The 19029-nt window shown below is 42.8% G+C and overlaps 1 protein-coding gene across 6 annotated transcripts in view; it reads right to left on the bottom strand.

Moving 5' to 3' along the window:
• Nucleotides 1-6007, bottom strand: part of STAT2 (signal transducer and activator of transcription 2) — a 55817-nt gene extending 49810 nt beyond the window's left edge. For 4 of the 6 annotated variants that reach the window (XM_070937836.1, XM_070937837.1, XM_070937832.1 and 1 more), the window contains exons 1-2: nt 5960-6007; nt 4401-4511 (exon numbers count right to left, since the gene is read on the bottom strand). In XM_070937836.1, coding sequence (XP_070793937.1) covers nt 4401-4506 — 106 coding nt within the window. In that variant the 5' untranslated portion in view covers nt 4507-4511; nt 5960-6007. Of the gene's footprint in view, nt 1-4400; nt 4913-5819; nt 5893-5959 lie in introns of those variants that run through there. The other 2 variants (XM_070937834.1, XM_070937833.1) reach the window with 2 other exon arrangements.
• Between the last annotated feature and the right edge of the window lie 13022 nt (nt 6008-19029).

The following is a 19029-nucleotide window of genomic DNA, read 5'->3' as shown; positions in this document are numbered from 1 at the left end:
GAAGTCCAACTCTGTATGGATAGTAATTCTCCAAACACTGAGGGAGGTCCTGGAAGCCCTTGTAAATTAGAGGTTAGTGAGCTCTTAGGACAGCTTGCTAAAATGGACAAAACTACCAGTAGCAAAAAAGGTGAAGATGACAAAATGGCCTCTATTGCATGTGGGCAATCCACCGGACTCGGGTCAGTCTAAGTGGAACTTGGCTTGATATAGTCAAGTTGCTGGCTAGCCACAGTAAAATGCAAATTCAATGGTATGATTTTATAAGCTAAATCCAGTTTAAGGGCAGATTTGCCCACTCAAAAGAGAGTAAGATATCTATCTTCATTTAGTTGGCTGAGAACATATCCTTCCAGTGGTTAAGGTCATCAGGATAGAAGGCGGGAGACCATGAGTTCAAGTTCCGCTTTAGCCATGAAAGCCAGCTGGGTGACTTTGGGCCTGTCACTGTCTCTGAAGCCAACCCAGCTCATAGGATTATTGTTGTTGAGGGGAAAATAGGAGAAAGGAGGTGTGTTGGATCTGTTCACTGCCTTATTTGTAAAAATAGTAAAGGCGGGATATAACTAGATCTCTCTCTCTCTCTCTCACACACACACACATACACACGCTAGAAGTCTAGGACTACATTTTCCAAAAAAAGGAACTATATTCCTCATGCTCAAATAATGAACAGGGAGCAACCTTTGACAAAAACAAGATTGTTAATCTACCAACTTGTTCCATAATTCAAACAGAAGATGACTAAGTTAGTGCGGCAAGAAGCAACTTCTTGGTTTGTGTGAAGTGGTCTGCATTAATTCACAAACATTTAAGCCATTTTCTTGCCAGTACCAGCTATGTTAATGTGCCAGTATGGTTCTTCCCTGGATGCCGATCTCCCAGAAATGAAACACAAGCTTGACAGCGGGACACATTATTCTCACTCTCAAATTAACCTATTTCTTTGCTCATATTGACAGCTATTGCATGCCTTCTCTCTCCCACTCCCTCCCCTGGGAAAGAGAAACTTACCTGATTTAGATGACAACACAAACACAAATGGCTCCAGAGTGAACTGAGCACTGATTAAAGTTGGTCTTTATATACCCTTATCTCTGGCAATCAGTCTTATCTGCAAACCTCATTGCAACACTGTGCCCCTGGAAAGTTCTGACCTTTTTCTTAATCTGCCAAACCCCCCAGGGTTACTTCTCTGATTAACCACTATGTTTCATGCAGTTTTCCTTTGTTTTATGGTAAAGGGGGTAGGAATTCCTGAGTGGTCCACAGATAGAATCATAACAAGAGGGAGAAACAGGAAGTGCTGAGTAATGCTTTAAGGGAAGACAAGGAGGAACAGCATATCTATCAGTTGCTTTGTTTGTATAGAAGAAACATTCATGTCTACAACATCTGGACTTACAGTGAAATGAGGGGACTGTCAACCATTCTGATGTCTTAATCCGCTACCAGACAACCTGAAATCTAGAAGACTTTTGTTGCGTTAATTAGAGTTACTCTGTTTTAATACATTAACACCAGAGACAGACACTACTCAAACTGTGGCAGTTTGGTTTAGTGATTTATGTGGAGCTCAGCTACAAAAATGAACGTCCCTGAACTCCCAGGAAACTGAAGGGACCCCAAATTAAACAACGTTTATGTTTCATGTGAGGTGTAAAGGTCTCAGAGGTAGCTTCGCTCCACAGAAAAAGAAGCATGGGATAGAGGGCACTGGATGGGGCGAGTGAGGAATAGTTTCTTAGCTGCAGGGAAAATGACAGCATGCCTGCTAACTCATAATTGCCAGTTTTACTGAGAGGAGCTAACTGAACTGGGGATAAAACAAATCCAATTTAAGGAACATAAATGGGCTTAGAAAAAGGCATAATGACAGCAATTGTCTCCTCATACTTGTTCTTTAAGTAGGAAGTAAAGCTCACAATTGCAATGAGGACAATCCCCCCACACACACAGCTTTAGCCTGAAAATACTAGGAATTACTACAATCACTCTGTTTCTATTGAAAGCAAAACAGAAATATCAGTAGGGTAATCCTTTACAAGATTCCCCATATCTAACAAGCTCTCAGAGCTGGCTGTTTTAAGTAGTCACGCAGGACAAAGGCAGAGAAATCTCATATTTTATACTTTATTGTTTAGAATCAATCAATGTTCTTTTTAAAAAAAATATATCAAAAGTACAACAAAGACATCCACAAATATCCACAATTGTTATACATCATCCTGCTGACACTGGGCAGATTTCAGAAGGATCCAATGTAAGAAGAACTCCTACCAAAGGAGGTAAGGCAAAAATATCAGAGATGCATATACAATTACATCTTTAATATCTCTTGTATCATCATCCCATCACTGCTGTATTTTTAGCAAGGCTTGCTGATGGCCTACTTCCAGTTCCTTTTTTCCCCCCTTGAGAATGAATTTCACGAACAGAAAAAAAAAAAGCAGATAAACAGCAGACGTGTTCAGGTAATTAAGGCAAAATGTGACATACCGTATATGCTCGTGGTATCTTAGCTAAACTGGAGATACAAGAGGCAGATCCACAAACAAGCCAAATACAGTGAAAAGCCAGTATGTCACTTTCTTGTTTGACAATCTAAGTAGTAAGGGTGATTCTTAATGACTCTTAAGCAAACGATACCGAGGAAGGACAGGTAAGCAAGAGCAGACAGGCAGGCTGCAGCATAACAAAATTGACAAAAGTGAAGGGATCTGAATACTTTCTGAATGCACTGTATGTGTACCGCTTGATAGTGCTTTAAAGCCTGCTCTAAGCGGTTTACAGAGTCAGCATATTGCCCCAACAATCTGGGCTCTCATTTTGCCAACCTCGGAAGATGGAAAGCTGAGTCAACCTTGAGCCAGTGAGATTTGAACTGCTGGCAGTTAGCAGAATTAGCCTGCAATACTGCATTCTAACCACTGTACCACCACGGCTATATAACCCATAACCTTCCTTAGTTCAGGGCTCTTTTGCATTCTTTTGGGCCAGTGCCCAGTTCATACTGTAGCTGTGCATGCCAATAAAAGTTACTTTGCTCCATCTGTAAGTTTTGGTTCCTTATTGAAGTGGGCATTTCTCCTACAAGAATTTCTTACCAGTATTTATAGTGTGTTTGTAGATTAGTGTTTCTCTCTGTATGCTTGTGTGTATGTGTGTGTGCGTGCATGTAATCAGTTGCCAGGTTTCAGTGAGGAGTTCCTTGCTGCAACTGATAAAAGCTAATTTCTACATTCAGAATTTAAACAAGTTCTCATATAATGGGGCCAGTCAGAAGCCTGCCCAAGGATCATAAGGAAGGTATCCCACTGCAATCGAGACTGTACTCATTTTTAAATACATGCTAAGAGGCATGCCTAACTATGAAAGGGCGTATGATTTAAGCCACAATATTCCCTTGACATCAGTAGGATTTCGTTTTTGATTTCAGGAAGCTCTTTATTGCCATCTCTGTGCAAAAGAGAGCAAAGAAAATCAAATAACAAAAAGATTAAAGAGAGCAATGTAAATCAAATGAAAGCCTCGTGAATGTAGAAAATATGAGTTTTGCTCTGTTTCCAAATTCTGTCAGCAGAACTACTACCGTATGAGTTTCGTAGCTGAATGAAAGCAAAGGGGATGTGAAACAAAGGAAAAAATATGTCAGAATGAGTCAAATGTTGTAAACAAACGAAGCCTGGAAATATCTGTAGAATTTTAGAAACCATGAAGTCTTGACAGCATTACTCTGCTCAGTCCAAAAAGTAATGAAAAGCAGAAAGCATATGCACAAATACAGGAGAGATCCTTTGTGTGGTTGAACTACCCAGGATTTAGATTTTATGAAGGAATTCCCATTTTCCTTGGTTATTTTAAGGGGCTAATCCTATAGGAATATTGCATAGGGGCTGTTGGAAACTGCAAACCTCCTTAGTACAGTAAATAGAAAGAAAATCTAATTAAAAATACTACTTCTGGAATGCAATAGGCTTTCCAAAGTTTCTAATAGCCAAATAGCAAAAGAAATCCAGGTGAGCCTCAACTTATGACCACAATTGAGGCCAAAATTTATGTTGCTAAGTGAGACAGTTAAGTAAATTTTGCCCCGTTTTAGACCTTCCTTGCCAGTTGTTAAATGAATCAGTGTACTTGTGAAGTTAGTAATGTGGTTAAGTGAATTTGGTTTCCCCATTGACTTTGTTTGTCAGAAGGACTCAAAAAATGATCACATGACTCCGGGACACTGCAACCATCAGAAATATGAACCAGTTGTCAAGTGTCTGAATTTTGAACTCATGATCATGGAGATACTACAATGGTTGTAAGTGTGAAAAACGGTTGTAAGTCACTTTTTTCAGTGCCATTTTAACTGTGAACGGTCATTAAATGAACTGTTGTAAGTCGAGGACTACCTGTATATCTGGAAAATTCTGTTTGTTCTTCCCCCCTCTCCTTCATCCAATTCAGGATTGCACATCTCTTGATCTGAGCTTCTTCCAAGTTGGAAAAATCCACCATTGCTGCTGCAGGTGCACAGTTCAGTTAAGAATTTGTTATACTGAAGAGACTGAGGTACCATGTAAAAGCAATGCAATTTATTTAAACAATTCTTTTTTATTTAGCAGGTATGTATTTTTGTTATTGTATTTCCTTTTATCTATTTTATAGACCTTTATTTTATTGCTTTTGATATGGCATGGCTGTGAGACTAATCAATAAGAAACCAAAATTGACTCAAAGGTAAACCACACACAAAAATTAAATTAGTAGATGTCAGACAGAGAACAAGCAGAGAATGGGAAGACTGGTGAATGGAATTGCAGCTCAGTGTTTTCTTTTTGAAAATTAAACCCAAAAGCCAGGAAAAGTCTTTTACGGTTGGATTAACTGGCTCAACACAGTCTGATGTAGTTTGCCTGCTCTGCCCAACTGCTTGAAAATGAAACTTAATTTCGTCACACCCCCAACTCCTAGCTAAAAAAATTCTTTGATTAACCTATGCCCAAGCAGAAATTTAAGCTTGGAGTAACTGGCTCACCAGAGTCTGATGTAGTTTGCCTGCTCTGCCCAACTTCTTGAAAATGAAACCTAATTTTGCCACACCCCCAGTTCCTAGCTGAAACAATTCGTTGATCAACCTATCCCCAAGCAGGAATATCAATGAAACGAAACCTAATCTTTTTTTGTTGAGTTTCACAACCCAAACTCTTGTCTGACTCCCATCAGCCAGTCCTTGGGATGAAAGCAAGCTTTTGCAGTCCTGCCTTTACCCCCCTCCCACATCCACAGAAGCTCTATGCAGCATCCTACAACCATGGTTAGAGCAGTTGGCTGAAAACAAGCCCAGCATCACCTTTTCCAGCATCGCAGCCAGCCGTTTTGACTGAACTAGAAGGGAGAGGGGTGCCCCCCCCAACCCCTGGTTTTCCCCCCTTCCAAATTTCTGCTTTATTGCGTCCCACTCGGCAACAAGTCAAAGCAGAAGCATCCAAGGTGTCGTGGAACTGTGGGTGCAGGACGTGGGAAAAGAAATGGAAAAGTAACGAAGCCATAGCGAAGTGGAACCGATCCGCTCGATCAAATAAGGAAGCCAGGGGTTGGCGGTAGATATTCAGGGAGAAGCCAGCCACACACACACCCCAACAACTTCGAAAGGAAAGATAGGGCAGTTTTCTTCAGCAAATGCCCTCCATTTACCGCTTTTCTGGAGAATTTTGCAAAGGCTTTCGGGCTTAGCTAAGATTAATTTCCACAATCTTGTGCTCCCCCGCAGAAGGTGCACGACCAACTTGGTTTTGCAAGCCGGATTTCCGAAGCCCCTTTTTTCTTACTTTATATTTGCTGCTTCCCTCCAAACGGACACGCCTTCCTACACATTCACCGGGTTTAAAACACTCCAGAGTGGCCACAGATCTCTCAGCCCTACAAGATTACCCCCCACCCCATCTCCCCTCGGCCCCGAAGCCGCTACCTGCCGAAAGAAGCCGCCGCTCCACCTCCAGGGAATGTTATTGTAAACTGTGCAATTCAAGCTCTTTGCAAAAAAATTGGCCCCGTCTGCGCAGGCCAGACGGAGGGCAGCCCCGCCCATCCTTTCCGTGATTGGACGAAAGTCTGAGCTTTCGTCTAGAAGCGGAGGGGGTAGGTGCTGTCAGAAGAAGAGCCGCCTTTGGCCCCTTGGCGATTTCGATTTCCCAGGAATGATGTCAGCAATGGAGGCGGGGACCTTGAAAGGATTATGTAAATACAGTGCACGCTGGCTATTGGCTGACGGAGTTGCAAGCGTGTGTTGACCGTCCCGGTTTGAGTTTGCGTGGTTGATGGTCGGGCTGTGCTGGGCTAGAAATCTATCGAATTCCCTGTCTTGAAATGACTTAAATGCGCATTTCAGCTCTCTTCCCTCGTGTGAGCGTTTAATGGCAGCGCAGGATTCCTTGCCATTGCATAGGTTATATAATGCCGCCCTGAGTCTTCCGAGAGGGGCGGCATACAAATTGAATTAATAAAATAATAAATAATAAAATAAAATATCAGAGTTATAAACGTGTTAGTTTTACATTCCTTCAGCCACTCCTTACCCTCGTGGACAGCCTTTCAATCGTGTAATCGGAACCATTTATTTATCAGATTTTTTTTTTATCCTGCCCATATTATTTTATAAGTAACTGTAGGCGGTGAACACACACACACACTGGCTTAGGCATCAGACTAGAAACCAGGAGACCATGAATTCAAGTTCTGCCTTAGCTAAGGAAGCCAGCTGGGGGACTTTGGACCAGTCACTGTCTCTCAGCCAAATCTTCCAATCCTCACAGGGTTGTTGTTAGGGGGCAAATAGGAGCGGTAACAAGTATTGGGCGTGTTCACCACTGTGAGTTATTTATAAAAATAATAAAGGCAGGATGCCAATAAATACATAAATAAGTAATCCTTGTTCCTCCTATTTTTCCTACAACTCTAAACCTGTGAGGAAGGTTGGGCTGAGAGAAAATGACTGGCCCAAGATCACCCAACTGGTTTTCATGCCTAAAGCAGGACTACAACTCACAGGCTCCTGGTTTCTAGGCCAGCACCTTAACCACTGTGCTAAACTAGTATTTTTGTTAAGTTTTAGTTGTGTTTTATTTTGGACAGTCATTTTGGAAGCTATTTTAAGACCGCCTTAAAATATCAAAATAAATGAAATTTAATTTGTGGGATTCTTACAGGTGAGAATCTAAACCAGAAAACCTAAGGGAATATCTAATCTGAATCTGCACTACCTTTAAGAGGAATAAAGGTGTAGAAAGTTAGCACCCATCCCTCTCCTGGAAGAATGAAATATTCTTAGAAATATTAAAAAGGCAGAATATTATATTTCCCTGGGTAATAAAAGAAACATGTTTTAAAGACAGAGAGCAGCTCCCTGCCCCCAGCAGATATTTGGTGCTCATTGAGAAGGACTGGGCCAACCTATCTGCAAAACAAAAGACCTCCAGCTCCAGGGTGATGGGATTAAGACATGACCCTCCAGGACATAATAGGATTAACTCATCTAGCTGCAGAATTCACAAGAATATGAAACAATCACTGGGGACATTGCATCACCCAGCAAGCTTCAACCAAGCCTGGGACTCAGACAGCCTACAGAGTTAGCTGTGACCCCTACAACAGCCAATGGAATATATATCCTTGCACAGGAACAGGAAGTTCAAATGCAAAGCCCAAGAGAAGGTATAAGTACCCCCCTCTCTCTCTCTCTCAACTCCATGTGGTCAACTGTACCAGGACCATGTGCTTGATGGTACTGCTTCATTAAACCATCTTTCCAATCAGCCTCCATGTTTCCAGTATCTTTTTCCCTGCTTGGAACTGAGCCAGATGAATATTTCTTCCAACAAAGGCATGGAGGAAAAGGTTAGAACATAATCAAATCAGAAATTTTATTGGATGGGTTATACATATTCATTTATTATTTTAGGTGATTATAGCAGTGCAAAGTTAAGAATGTTTGGATTAGGTTTTGATTTATTTTATTTATTTTATTTTATTTTTCAATTTATATACCGCCCTTCTCCCTGAGGACTCAGGGCGGTGCACAGCCAGAATTAAGAACATGAAATACAAATATTAAAAACAATTAAAATATATATAAATTTGGCCCAAAAATTTAAAAATCACAAACCAATTAAAACATTTAAAAAATTTAAAAATTTCTTCCTAAGGCAGCCCGGCTTGCTGGAAAAAGTGGGTTTTAAGGGCACGGCGGAAGGCACTGAGGTCTTGGATTCTCCTTATCTCTGGGGGCAACAGATTCCAGAGGGTAGGTGCCCCCACAGAGAAGGGTCTCCCCCTGGGGGTCACCAGCCTATGGTGTTCAAAATACTGACATTGGTAGTGTCAGTGCATTTGATTTTTCTTTCGAAAATCAAAAAGTAGAGCCTCCACACCTTTTGTGAACACTGGTTTCACTGCCATAGCAATCCCCATCCTTAAGGGAGTCGCAGCCCCCCCAGTGAGAGCAACCAAGGTATCAAAACCCAGATCTATGGCCCCCTCTTTAGCACGCTCCTTGGCCAAGTCAGTGCAGTCTTGAGCATAGTAATATATGCTGGTTGCGAAGTTATATAGAGTGCTGACTCCAGGTACAAAGCCCACAATGTTGTGTACCCTTTCATCCGTTACATTTACACAGTCTGGTGATGAACGTCGCATGCGTGCCTGCGTGTGGCACTGATGAAGCCAGGAATGAGGGCCATGCTGTGGCCAGAAGTAGCTACCATTTCTAAGCACTACGTGGAAGGAACTGCTGCCATTGCTGATAACTCCTCCACAAACGTTTCCCAAACGGTGACAGGCGTCAGCAGCTGTTGAAAACCACTTATATTCACGGTACACCTGGCCATGCAAGAGAGCTCTATCGACCTGTATCAGACCTCGGCAGTGCGAAGTTTGTTTCTGGGCTAGCTGGTCCAAATTGAACTGTAGGGCAGCAAAGTTTGTATTTTCACCTGTAGGTTTAGCTGTGTCCAGGATCTTTATCATTGTCAACAGGAGGCCACTTGCATATTTCTGCCCCAGTTCCTGGTACAGCACTAGGCCAAGGGTTTCGGCATGGTGGCTGCAACCTGCATTTTGCAAGGCAAGCACCAGGGTGGCTTGAATCATAATCTGGGCTGGTCGAGGCACACTGTCAAAATGTTCGAGGGTATCAGGCATTAAGTCGCTGCAAGAAACCTTCTTTTCAGGCAACTGGGTGGAATTAGAAGAGATGGAAGTGAGCAAAGTGCGGAGAGAAGCAAGACTGGAATCCGAGATGGAATTTTCAATGTGGTTTCTTGACTCAGTTGTAGTCACTGGTTGCCCTCCCAATCCATGATGTGGCAGGAGGCCAAGAAAAGTCACGAGCATTAGAGACAGTGATAAGTACATGTCAGCTTCTCTGGCCACTGCTACAATGGGAAGAAATTGATTTATTGATTTATTTAAATAATATAGAAAGCCATCCAGGCATGGGCAACATGCAAACATTTAAAAAAAACAGTGGCTAAAAACAATAACCTGATCTTTGAGTTAAATAATACATTCCAATGCTAAAATCCTATCTACAATACAAATGACCAGATCTTCAGAGCCTAATGAAAGACTAATAGGCTTGTGGCCATCCAAGCACAGAAGGCAAAATTCCTGAGTCCAACAAGATGACATCATTTAATGGAAGGACCTGGCACCTGCGCCATCTGCTAGATTGATGGGACAAGCAGAAACAATGGGAAAATGGTGGTCCTGCAGGACTCTGTTCCTATGCCGTGGACTGGCAGATTGATAGATAAAGACCAGCACCTTGGATTGTACCTAAAAGCCTCCAAATCACAACCACTCAGCTTGGCAGGGTTGAATCATGTTGTCCCCTAAGTAGACCATCACAGCATCCCGGTTTTGGAAAGCACTTTGAGAGCATCACTTGATTGGGGTGGAGATGTACAACTTGGTATCTCCAGACACTGATGATCCTGCATCCCATGCAGATGAATGACCTGACCCAATGCTATACTGCAGATATTAAAAGGAGTGGTGAGAGATTCTCTTATCCTTAATATCCTCAAGACAAGAGGTGATCACTACCACAAGAGGCCAATAGGACAATTTCTCTATTGGCAATAATGGTTGGTTCCTTCTCCAATTTTGCACCATTCAGGCCAAATTTCTAAGATTACTCCTTTTTTCCCTTGGCCTTGCTCTACTAACTATGAAGGATAATTTTCAGTCTGCCTGGAAAAAGATAATTTGCGTCATCTCCCTATTATTGCATAAATACCAGGGTGCACAGCAGTGGTGAAATGCAAATTTTTTTACTACCAGTTCCATGTGCGTGGCTTGGTGGGCGTGATGTAGCTTGGTGGGCATGGCAGGGGAAGGATACTGCAAAATCCCCATTCCGTCCCCACTCGAGGGGAAGGATACTGCAAAATCTCTATTCCTACCCTACTCTGGGGCCAGCCAGAGGTGGCATTTCCCGATTCTCCAAACTACTCAAAATTTCTGCTACTGGTTCTCCAGAACCTGTCAGAACCTGCTGGATTTCACATCTGGTGCACAGAATAATTTTACTCCTCTCCTGCTTTCAGGTACCAACCCTTCTACAACATATGTTGCCCAGTTCTACACAGCAATATTTAAAATCTATCAGAAAATGACCTGTGCAATAAAGCGGTTTTAATGAACAGTTAGTTCACCATTCTAGAGTACTCTATATTGTGATAGATCTGGTTTTCCATTCTCCTTTACATTAATTTACTACCACTACCCCTTCTTTTAAATTGTTTTGGTAGATATTTTTAGCTTTTTATATGTACTTTTACCTATACCACCCCTACCTTCTCTGCTCTTACCTGGACGGGAGGGAAGAGCTTACAGGGCAGATAGTCTGTTCCTGCCCACTCCTCTCTCTCAAGAAAAACAGTAACAATGCTCCAAAACACAATTCCTCAGAAAACGCTCACCAAAAGCCTCTTTTAAAAAAGGACAGAAGTCCAACTCTGTATGGATAGTAATTCTCCAAACACTGAGGGAGGTCCTGGAAGCCCTTGTAAATAAGAGGTTAGTGAGCTCTCAGGACAGCTTGCTAAGATGGACAAAACTATCAGTAGCAAAAAAGGTGAAGATGACAAAATGGCTTCTATTGCATGTGGGCAATCCACCGGACTCGCGTCAATCTAAGTGGAACTTGGCTTGATATAGTCAAGTTGCTGGCTAGCCACAGTGAAAATGCAAATTCAATGGTATGATTTTATAAGCTAAATCCAGTTTGAGGGCAGATTTCCCCACTCAAAAGAGAATAAGATATCTATCTTTATTTAGTTGGCTGAGAACATATCCTTCCAGTGGTTAAGGTCATCAGGCTAGAAGGCGGGAGACCATGAGTTCAAGTTCCGCTTTAGCCATGAAAGCCAGCTGGGTGACTTTGGGCCTGTCACTGTCTCTGAAGCCAACCCAGCTCATAGGATTATTGTTGTTGAGGGGAAAATAGGAGAAAGGAGGTGTGTTGGATCTGTTCACTGCCTTATTTGTATAAATAGTAAAGGCGGGATATAACTAGATCTCTCTCTGTCTCTTTCTCTCTCTCACACACACACACGCTAGAAGTCTAGGACTACATTTTCCAAAATAAGGAACCATATTCCTCATGCTCAAATAATGAACAGGGAGCAACCTTTGACAAAAACAAGATTGTTAATCTACCAACTTGTTCCATAATTCAAACAGAAGATGACTAAGTTAGTGCGGCAAGAAGCAACTTCTTGGTTTGTGTGAAGTGGTCTGCATTAATTCACAAACATTTAAGCCGTTTTCTTGCCAGTACCAGCTATGTTAATGTGCCAGTATGGTTCTTCCTTGGATGCTGATCTCCCAGAAATGAAACACAAGCTTGACAGTTTGACACATTATTCTCACTCTCAAATTAACCTATTTCTTTGCTCATATTGACAGCTATTGCATGCTTTCCCTCTCCCACTCCCTCCTCTGGGAAATAGAAACTTACCGGACTTAGCAGCCAACACAAACACAAATGGCTCCAGAGTGAACTGAGCACTGATTAAAGTTGGTCTTTATATACCCTTATCTCTGGCAATCACTCTTATCTGCAAACCTCATTGCAACACTCTGTGCTCCTGGAAAAATTCTGACCTTTTTCTTAATCTGCGAAACCCCCCAGAGTTACTTGTTTGAAGAGGGAGAAACAGGCAGTGCTGAGTAATGCGTTAAGGGAAGACAAGGAGGAACAGCATACCTATCAGTTGCTTTGTTTGTATAGAACAAACATTCATGTCTACAACATCTGGATTTACAGTGGAATGAGGGGACTGTCAACCATTCTGATGTCTTAATCCTCTACCAGACAACCTGAAATTTAGAAGACTTTTGTTGTTTTAATTAGAGTAACTCTATTTTAATAAATTAACATCAGAGAGAGACACTACTCAGACTGTGGCAGTTCGGTTTACTGGAGGTCAGCTACAAAAATGAACGTCCCTGAACTCCCAGGAAACTGAAGGGACCCCAAATTAAACAACTGTCTATAGTTTTTGTTTCATGTGAGGTGTAAGGGTCTCAGAGTTAGCTTCGCTCCACAGAAAAAGAAGCATGGGATAGAGGGCATTGGATGGGGTGAGTGAGGAAGAGTTTCTTAGCTGCGGTGACAATGACAGCATGCCTGCTAACTCATAATTGCCTTGCCAGTTTTACTGAGAGGAACTAACTGAACTAGGGATAAAACAAATCCAATTTAAGGAACATAAGTGGGCTTAGAAAAAGGCATAATGACAGCAATTGTCTCCTCATACTTGTTCCTTAAGTAGGAAGTAAAGGTCACAATAGCAATGAGGACAAACCGCCCCCCCCACACACAGTTTGAGCCTGAAAATACTATGAATTACTACAATCACCCTGTTTCTATTAAAAGCAAAACAGAAATATCAGTAGGATAATCCTTTACAAGATTCCCCATATCTAGCAAGGTCTCAGATCTTCTGGCTGTTTTAAGTACTCATTCAGGACAAAGGCAGAGAAATCTCATATTTTATACTTTATTTTTTAGAATCAATCAATGTTCTTTTTTAAAAAAAAATATCAAAAGTACAACAAAGACATCCACAAATATCCACAATTGTTAATACATCATCCTGCTGACAGTGGGCAGATTTCAGAAGGATCCAATGTAAGAAGAACTCCTACCAAAGGAGGCAAGGCAAAAATATCAGAGATGCATACAATTACATCTTTAGTATCTCTTGTATCACCATCCCATCACTGCTGTATTTTTAGCAAGGCTTGCTGATGGCCTACTTCCAGTTCTTTTTTCCCCCCCTTGAGAATGAATTTCACGAACAGAAAAAAAAAAGCAGATAAACAGCAGAAACCAATATTGATGTGTTCAGGTAATTAAGGCAAAATGTGACATACCATATATGCTCATGGTATCTTAGCTAAACTGGAGATACAAGAGGCAGATCCACAAACAAGCCAAACACAGTGAAAAGCCAGTTTGTCACTTTTTTGTTTGACAATCTAGGTGGTAAGGGTGATTCATAGTGACTCTAAGCAAACGATACCAAGGAAGGCCAGGTAAGCAAGGGCAGGCAGGCAGGCAGGCAACAACATTTATATACAAACCTGGAGCAGTTTAAAAGCCGATTGTCACAACAGCATTAACAACAATTGTAGTTAATCATAGAGCAGAAGTTTATCAGCTCTTCTCTTATTCTACTCCCTCAACATTGGTGATCATACAGATTTTTAATTATTATATATAGGTTCAATTTCTGTATTCTTTCCCTAATATTCTCTGTTGTGCACTAGTCTTATTGACATGCTAAGAGAGATATTTTTCATTTCTTCAACCCTCATTTTCCTCAATTCGCAGGCACTTCCTCTTACTGGAGGGACATGGTCTATCCTCATCACTGGAATCTGTAGTGCCAAAGCCAAATGTGAAAATAAGGATAGATAAAAAGTGGTGCTGGGAATACTTGCTGCCACTTGTTCATATATTCCAATATCATAAAGCTTATTGAAGGTAAAATGAAGGTAAGAACTCAAAGTCTCCTGGTTTCTAGACCAACATTTTAACCACTGTATTTTTGTTAAGTTTTAGTTGTGTTATCTTTTATTTTGGAGAGCCATTTTGGAAGACATTTAAACACAGCCTTAAAATATCGAAATAAATGATATTAATTCCACTAGAATTGAACAATTAATTTTAAAACAAGAAAAGCAAGGCAGTATCCATTTTGAGAGGATTAATTGATTAATTGTCAGTCTACATATTACAGTGAGGACTCTGGGAATATTATAGTAAACCTATATACACATTATCCTCCCCTCCTCCCCCATTTTTTTCAAAGATGGGAGACCTATAATTCATTCTGAATATTCTGAATAAAGGTTTGTAGTACAGAAATCCAACTTGTCTAATCCATTCCACCTCCCTCAATTATTTGTTCCCTCGACAGCCAGCATTTCACAGTTGAGCCTTATAGCTGTTGTTTTGCTTTGGAAACCTTGCAATCCCCCTCCCCCAGGTTTACTGAACCTATTATTAATATTAAAAGAAATGTTTCTTGAGAAAACATTCCCATTCACTACTGTTCTGTCATGAGTGGCCTTTGTTTATATATCTTTGAAATGGTGAAAATATGAGTAACAGTGCTGTCCTTTTCCAGCCATAATTAGATGTTAGAAACTGGATCTAGCCCAATAACTCAAAGACAGACTCCAATTCTTTTCTGTAGTTTTATTGTTGATCTGTTGGTACTGGAGGTCACTGACCTTGTACCTTTCTCTTTCAGGTATACATCTGGAATCAACTGTGGAACATGTGGTTGGACCTTTTGTACCCAGGAGGAGGGGCTAAGAGGTAAGGAGTGGTTATAGGGATTATGGGATATGTGGTTAGTTAACCCTTGAAGGTCCGGGTGGTCAGGGAGATGTAGTAGTTAGGCATTTATTATGACAAAACCCCCTCTAAATGCCTAACTGGGTACCTGGGGCAATGTTTGCATACATACAGGAAATACACAAATACAGGCATGAATTACAAGCAAACGCGCATTTTTGACATGAGGTAAGCATGTTGTTTATGTGGTAGGGGTTTAGTGAGAATATCTGCTGTTTGCTCCTCCGTGTCACAGTGTACTGCTCCAATGAAGCCTATCTCTGAAAACTGCCTGACGTGTTTGTATTTAATGTCAATGTGCCTAGAACGCTGACCTATGGCATCGGCCCTAGAGATCTCTATTGCTGCTTTGTTGTCTTCGTGGATAACTATTGGATATGAGGGTTCAGCCCAGATGTCGCAGAGCAGGTCATCGAACCATACTAAATTGTTTGCGGCCTTTGATAGGCAGACAAATTCTGCTTCCGTAGTTGATGTGGCCACCAGTTTTTGCTTTCCAGTGTACCAATGGATGGGGCAATTGTTGAGTAGTAGCACGTAGCCAGAGGTGCTTTTTCTGCACCCTATGTCCCCAGCCCAGTCAGCGTCAGCATAGCAGGTTAGCTTTGGTTTCTCGGATGTTTCTGGTTCTAGGCAGAGTAGGGCATCCGCACTGAATTTTAGGTATCTGAGTAGTCTTTTTATGGCGTTCCAGTGTGTTAACGTGGGCTTGCTTACATGCCTGGACAGTAGATTGACGGCTAAGGCGATGTCGGGCCTGGTCCAGTTGGATATGTACAGCAGTGACCCTATCGTTGATCTATACAATTTGTTGTCTGTGAAAGGTTCAGATTCCTCATACATGGTCTTCAGGAACTCAGGCTGCATGGGGGTCTCGCTGGGTTTTGCTTCGGACATGTTGCATTTGGACAGCAGCTCGATGATCTTTTCTCTCTGGGAGAGGCGGAAGCCCTTGTTGGTTTTCATCACTTGGACCCCTAGGTATCTGTCAATCTTTCCAAGTGACTTTAGGGAGAAGTGGCTACCCAGGTCAGTGGCGAACTTGTCACATCTGTCCTTGTGTTTGCTGATGTACAAGATGTCGTCCACGTAAACGAGCACACCCTCGAATGTGTTGTTTTCTCTCCTCGTAAAGAAGCATTTGTCGGCTGAGGTGGCCTCGAAGCCCATGGATCTGAGTGCCTTGGCCAGGCAGTCATACCACCTTTTGCCTGACTGCTTGAGCCCGTACAGGCTTTTGTTCAGCAGCCAGGTTTGGTCCTCGCCTTTGTTGTACCCAGGCGGCGCTTTGACGTATATTTCTTTATCCAGCTCGGCGTGTAAGTACGCTGTTTGTACGTCGAACTGGAAGACCTCCAAGCCCAGGATGGTGGCCACCACCAGGGCGCTTTTGACGCTTTCCGCCCTGACGGTTGGCGAGTAGGTGTCTGTATAGTCTTCGGGGTATCTTTGGGCGAAACCCTGCGCGACTAGTCTTGCCTTGTATAGGACCTTGTTGTCCTCTAATGTCTTAACCCTGAACACCCATTTGGTTCCTATTGGTTTTTTGTCCTTTGGAACTTGGGCAGGTGAGTATACCTGGAGATTCCTTAGGCTTTCCATCTCCTTCTCCATGGCAGACATCCATTTTTCTTTTTCTTCCTGGGGGAGCCCGAGGATGTCTTCATATGAGCTGGGCGTGAAATGGGTGTCGTGGATGGTCATGACGTAGTCCTCTAACTTCTTTGGTAGCTTGTTTCTGGTTCCTCTGACTGGCCTGCTGGGGGTTGGCTCGGTTTCCTGCATGTTGTCTGCCTCATTGTCCGTCAGGTCATCTATCTTCAGTGAGGGGTGCCCTTCTTTCCAACCTTTGACGCTTGCCTTGCGATGGTTGGCTTTGTGCCCTGTGACCTCTCTGATCTCCCTTTCCCCTTGGTCATGCTCGAACGTGACCCTATTGGTTGGGATGTCATTGGAGTGTACCCTCGACCAGTTTGCGTTTTCGTGGAAACTGGCTGATCTGGAAACCACAAAACGGTTATTGTTGTCGACAAATCTGTAGCCCTTTGTGCCCGGTTCGTAACCCACGAACCTTAACCTTTTTGATAATTTCTCCCCCTTTCTTCTTAGCTGCCTGGGAATGTGGACGTCCGCTGGGGCGCCAAATATGTGTAAGTGAGCAATGTTGGGCTTTCTGTTGTATAGCATCTCGTATGGCGTCTTATTGATAGAGCTTGACCACAGTCTATTCAGGGTGTAATTGGCGTAGTGTAATGCCTCTGACCAGAAATGCTGCCCCATCCCAGCATCCTCCAGGGCGCACCTCATCATGGTTTGCAACATCCCATTTTTTCTCTCTGAGACTCCATTTTGGAATGGGGAGAAAGGTGAAGAGGTGTAATGCGCTATGCCCTGCTCCCTCAGCCACCTTGTGAATTCTTTGGCCATGAACTCTGAGCCCCTATCAGTCATTATCTGCCTTATTCTCATGTTGTGTTGCATATCTACTCTCCTGTGGAATTCTTTAAACCTTTGGAATACTTCATTTTTGTATCTGAGGGAGTAGACGTACCCGTATCTGGTGTAGTCATCTACAATCGTGAGGAAGAATCGCTTCCTATGTCCTACAGAGGGTTTCATTGGCCCTACCAAGTCCATATGCACCAATTGGAAGGGGTATTCCGTGGTTCGTTTGGATCCCCTGGGGATGGCCTTAACCTTGATCTTAGAACGCTTACAAACTGAACACTCCAAGTAGTTTTCGCAGTTCTTTACTTTGAGACCCTCGGTACATTCCGTCATTTTCTTTACAATGGGGAAGCTTATGTGTCCCAGTCTCCTGTGGAGGAGGTGGGCGCAGTTATCATGTAATGGCTTGCCGATAGATACAGACTTGTTTGTCTTCTCATGGCTACATCCTGCCTCCTGCTGCACCCCCTCTGTTTCTGGATACTTATCTACCCTGTGGTTTGTGCTAGTATCAATGCTTTCTTCCTCCCTTGCGTTGGGTGTGAAGTAGGGAAGCCCCTCGTGTATGGTTACCTTTCCTATCTCTTTCCCTTGCTTGATCAAGTGTGCCTTTCCATCTTTAAATTTTATTTCTATATTTGTGTCTCTTGTTAGCCTTGTGATGGCTAGCACATTGTGGGGAATCTCTGGTATGTACAGTACTTCTTTTAAGTCCCCTACCTGTGTGATGTGTACGTTTCCTTTCCCCACTACTTTGACCTTGCTTTGGTTTGCCACCTTTATTTCTGAGTCTATTTCTGTGAGTGAGTCTAGCAGCTCTGGGTTACAGGTAGTGTGACTTGTGGCCCCTGAATCTAGAAGCCATGAGTTTCTCTCTATCTTATGTTTGTCATTTGGGTCATCGTGCCTGATCCCGTACATGGAGCCAGAGCTACTCTTCCTGGAGTGGTCTCTGCGCTCGTGGTGTTTCCTGGGGTTGGGTGACCACCCTCGCCCCCTTTCCTTTGGGTACCTGCGTTCAGGTGACCTTCCCCCTCTACTGTCGTGCTGTCCCCTATCCCTATGGTTCCTGGGGCAATCCTTCTTTAAGTGGTTCCTCGATCCACAAGAATAACATTCTGAGGTATCCCTGGCCCTATCCTGGAAATCCACCCTCTTTGTGGGTCTAGGGTCCCCTTTGGCTAGTTGGCGTTCCCTCCTCAGAGTGTCCTCTGCAACGAGCTGACTGGTCAGTGAGCCTAGTGTGAGGTATTGCAAGCTGAGGCTATTTAGTTGGGTCATAAAGATGTCCCAGCTGCTATCAAGAGAGTTTATGATTATGCTTATCATGCTCTCTTCAGTGATGATTTCCCCCCTCTGCATGAGTTCTGTCCTTGCAGCATTCATCTTTAAGATGTGCTCACTCATGGGGACCCCTGCCTTATGCTTGGTGGAGTGGAACTCCCTAGATAGTCTAGTGGTGGTGGCTCTGCTTTGGCTATAAAACAGGTTACATAGTTTTTGCATAATATCATAAACAGTTAGATTGTCCTCAATAGATGGATACATAGCAGATGGAATGGAGGTTAACATGATGCAAAATGCCCTGTGATGAATGCAGTCAATTTCCAGTGACCAGGGCTTTTGGGGAGGTTTGTTAGCTAGGAACAGTGCATTCT

This window comes from Pituophis catenifer, unplaced genomic scaffold (assembly GCF_029215685.1).
Source record: "Pituophis catenifer annectens isolate HBS135680 unplaced genomic scaffold, rPitCat1.0.hap2 SCAF_2, whole genome shotgun sequence".
NCBI classification, from domain to species: Eukaryota; Metazoa; Chordata; class Lepidosauria; order Squamata; family Colubridae; genus Pituophis; species Pituophis catenifer.
Note: the sequence above shows the minus strand (reverse complement) of the source record. Positions and strands in the feature narration are given on the sequence as shown.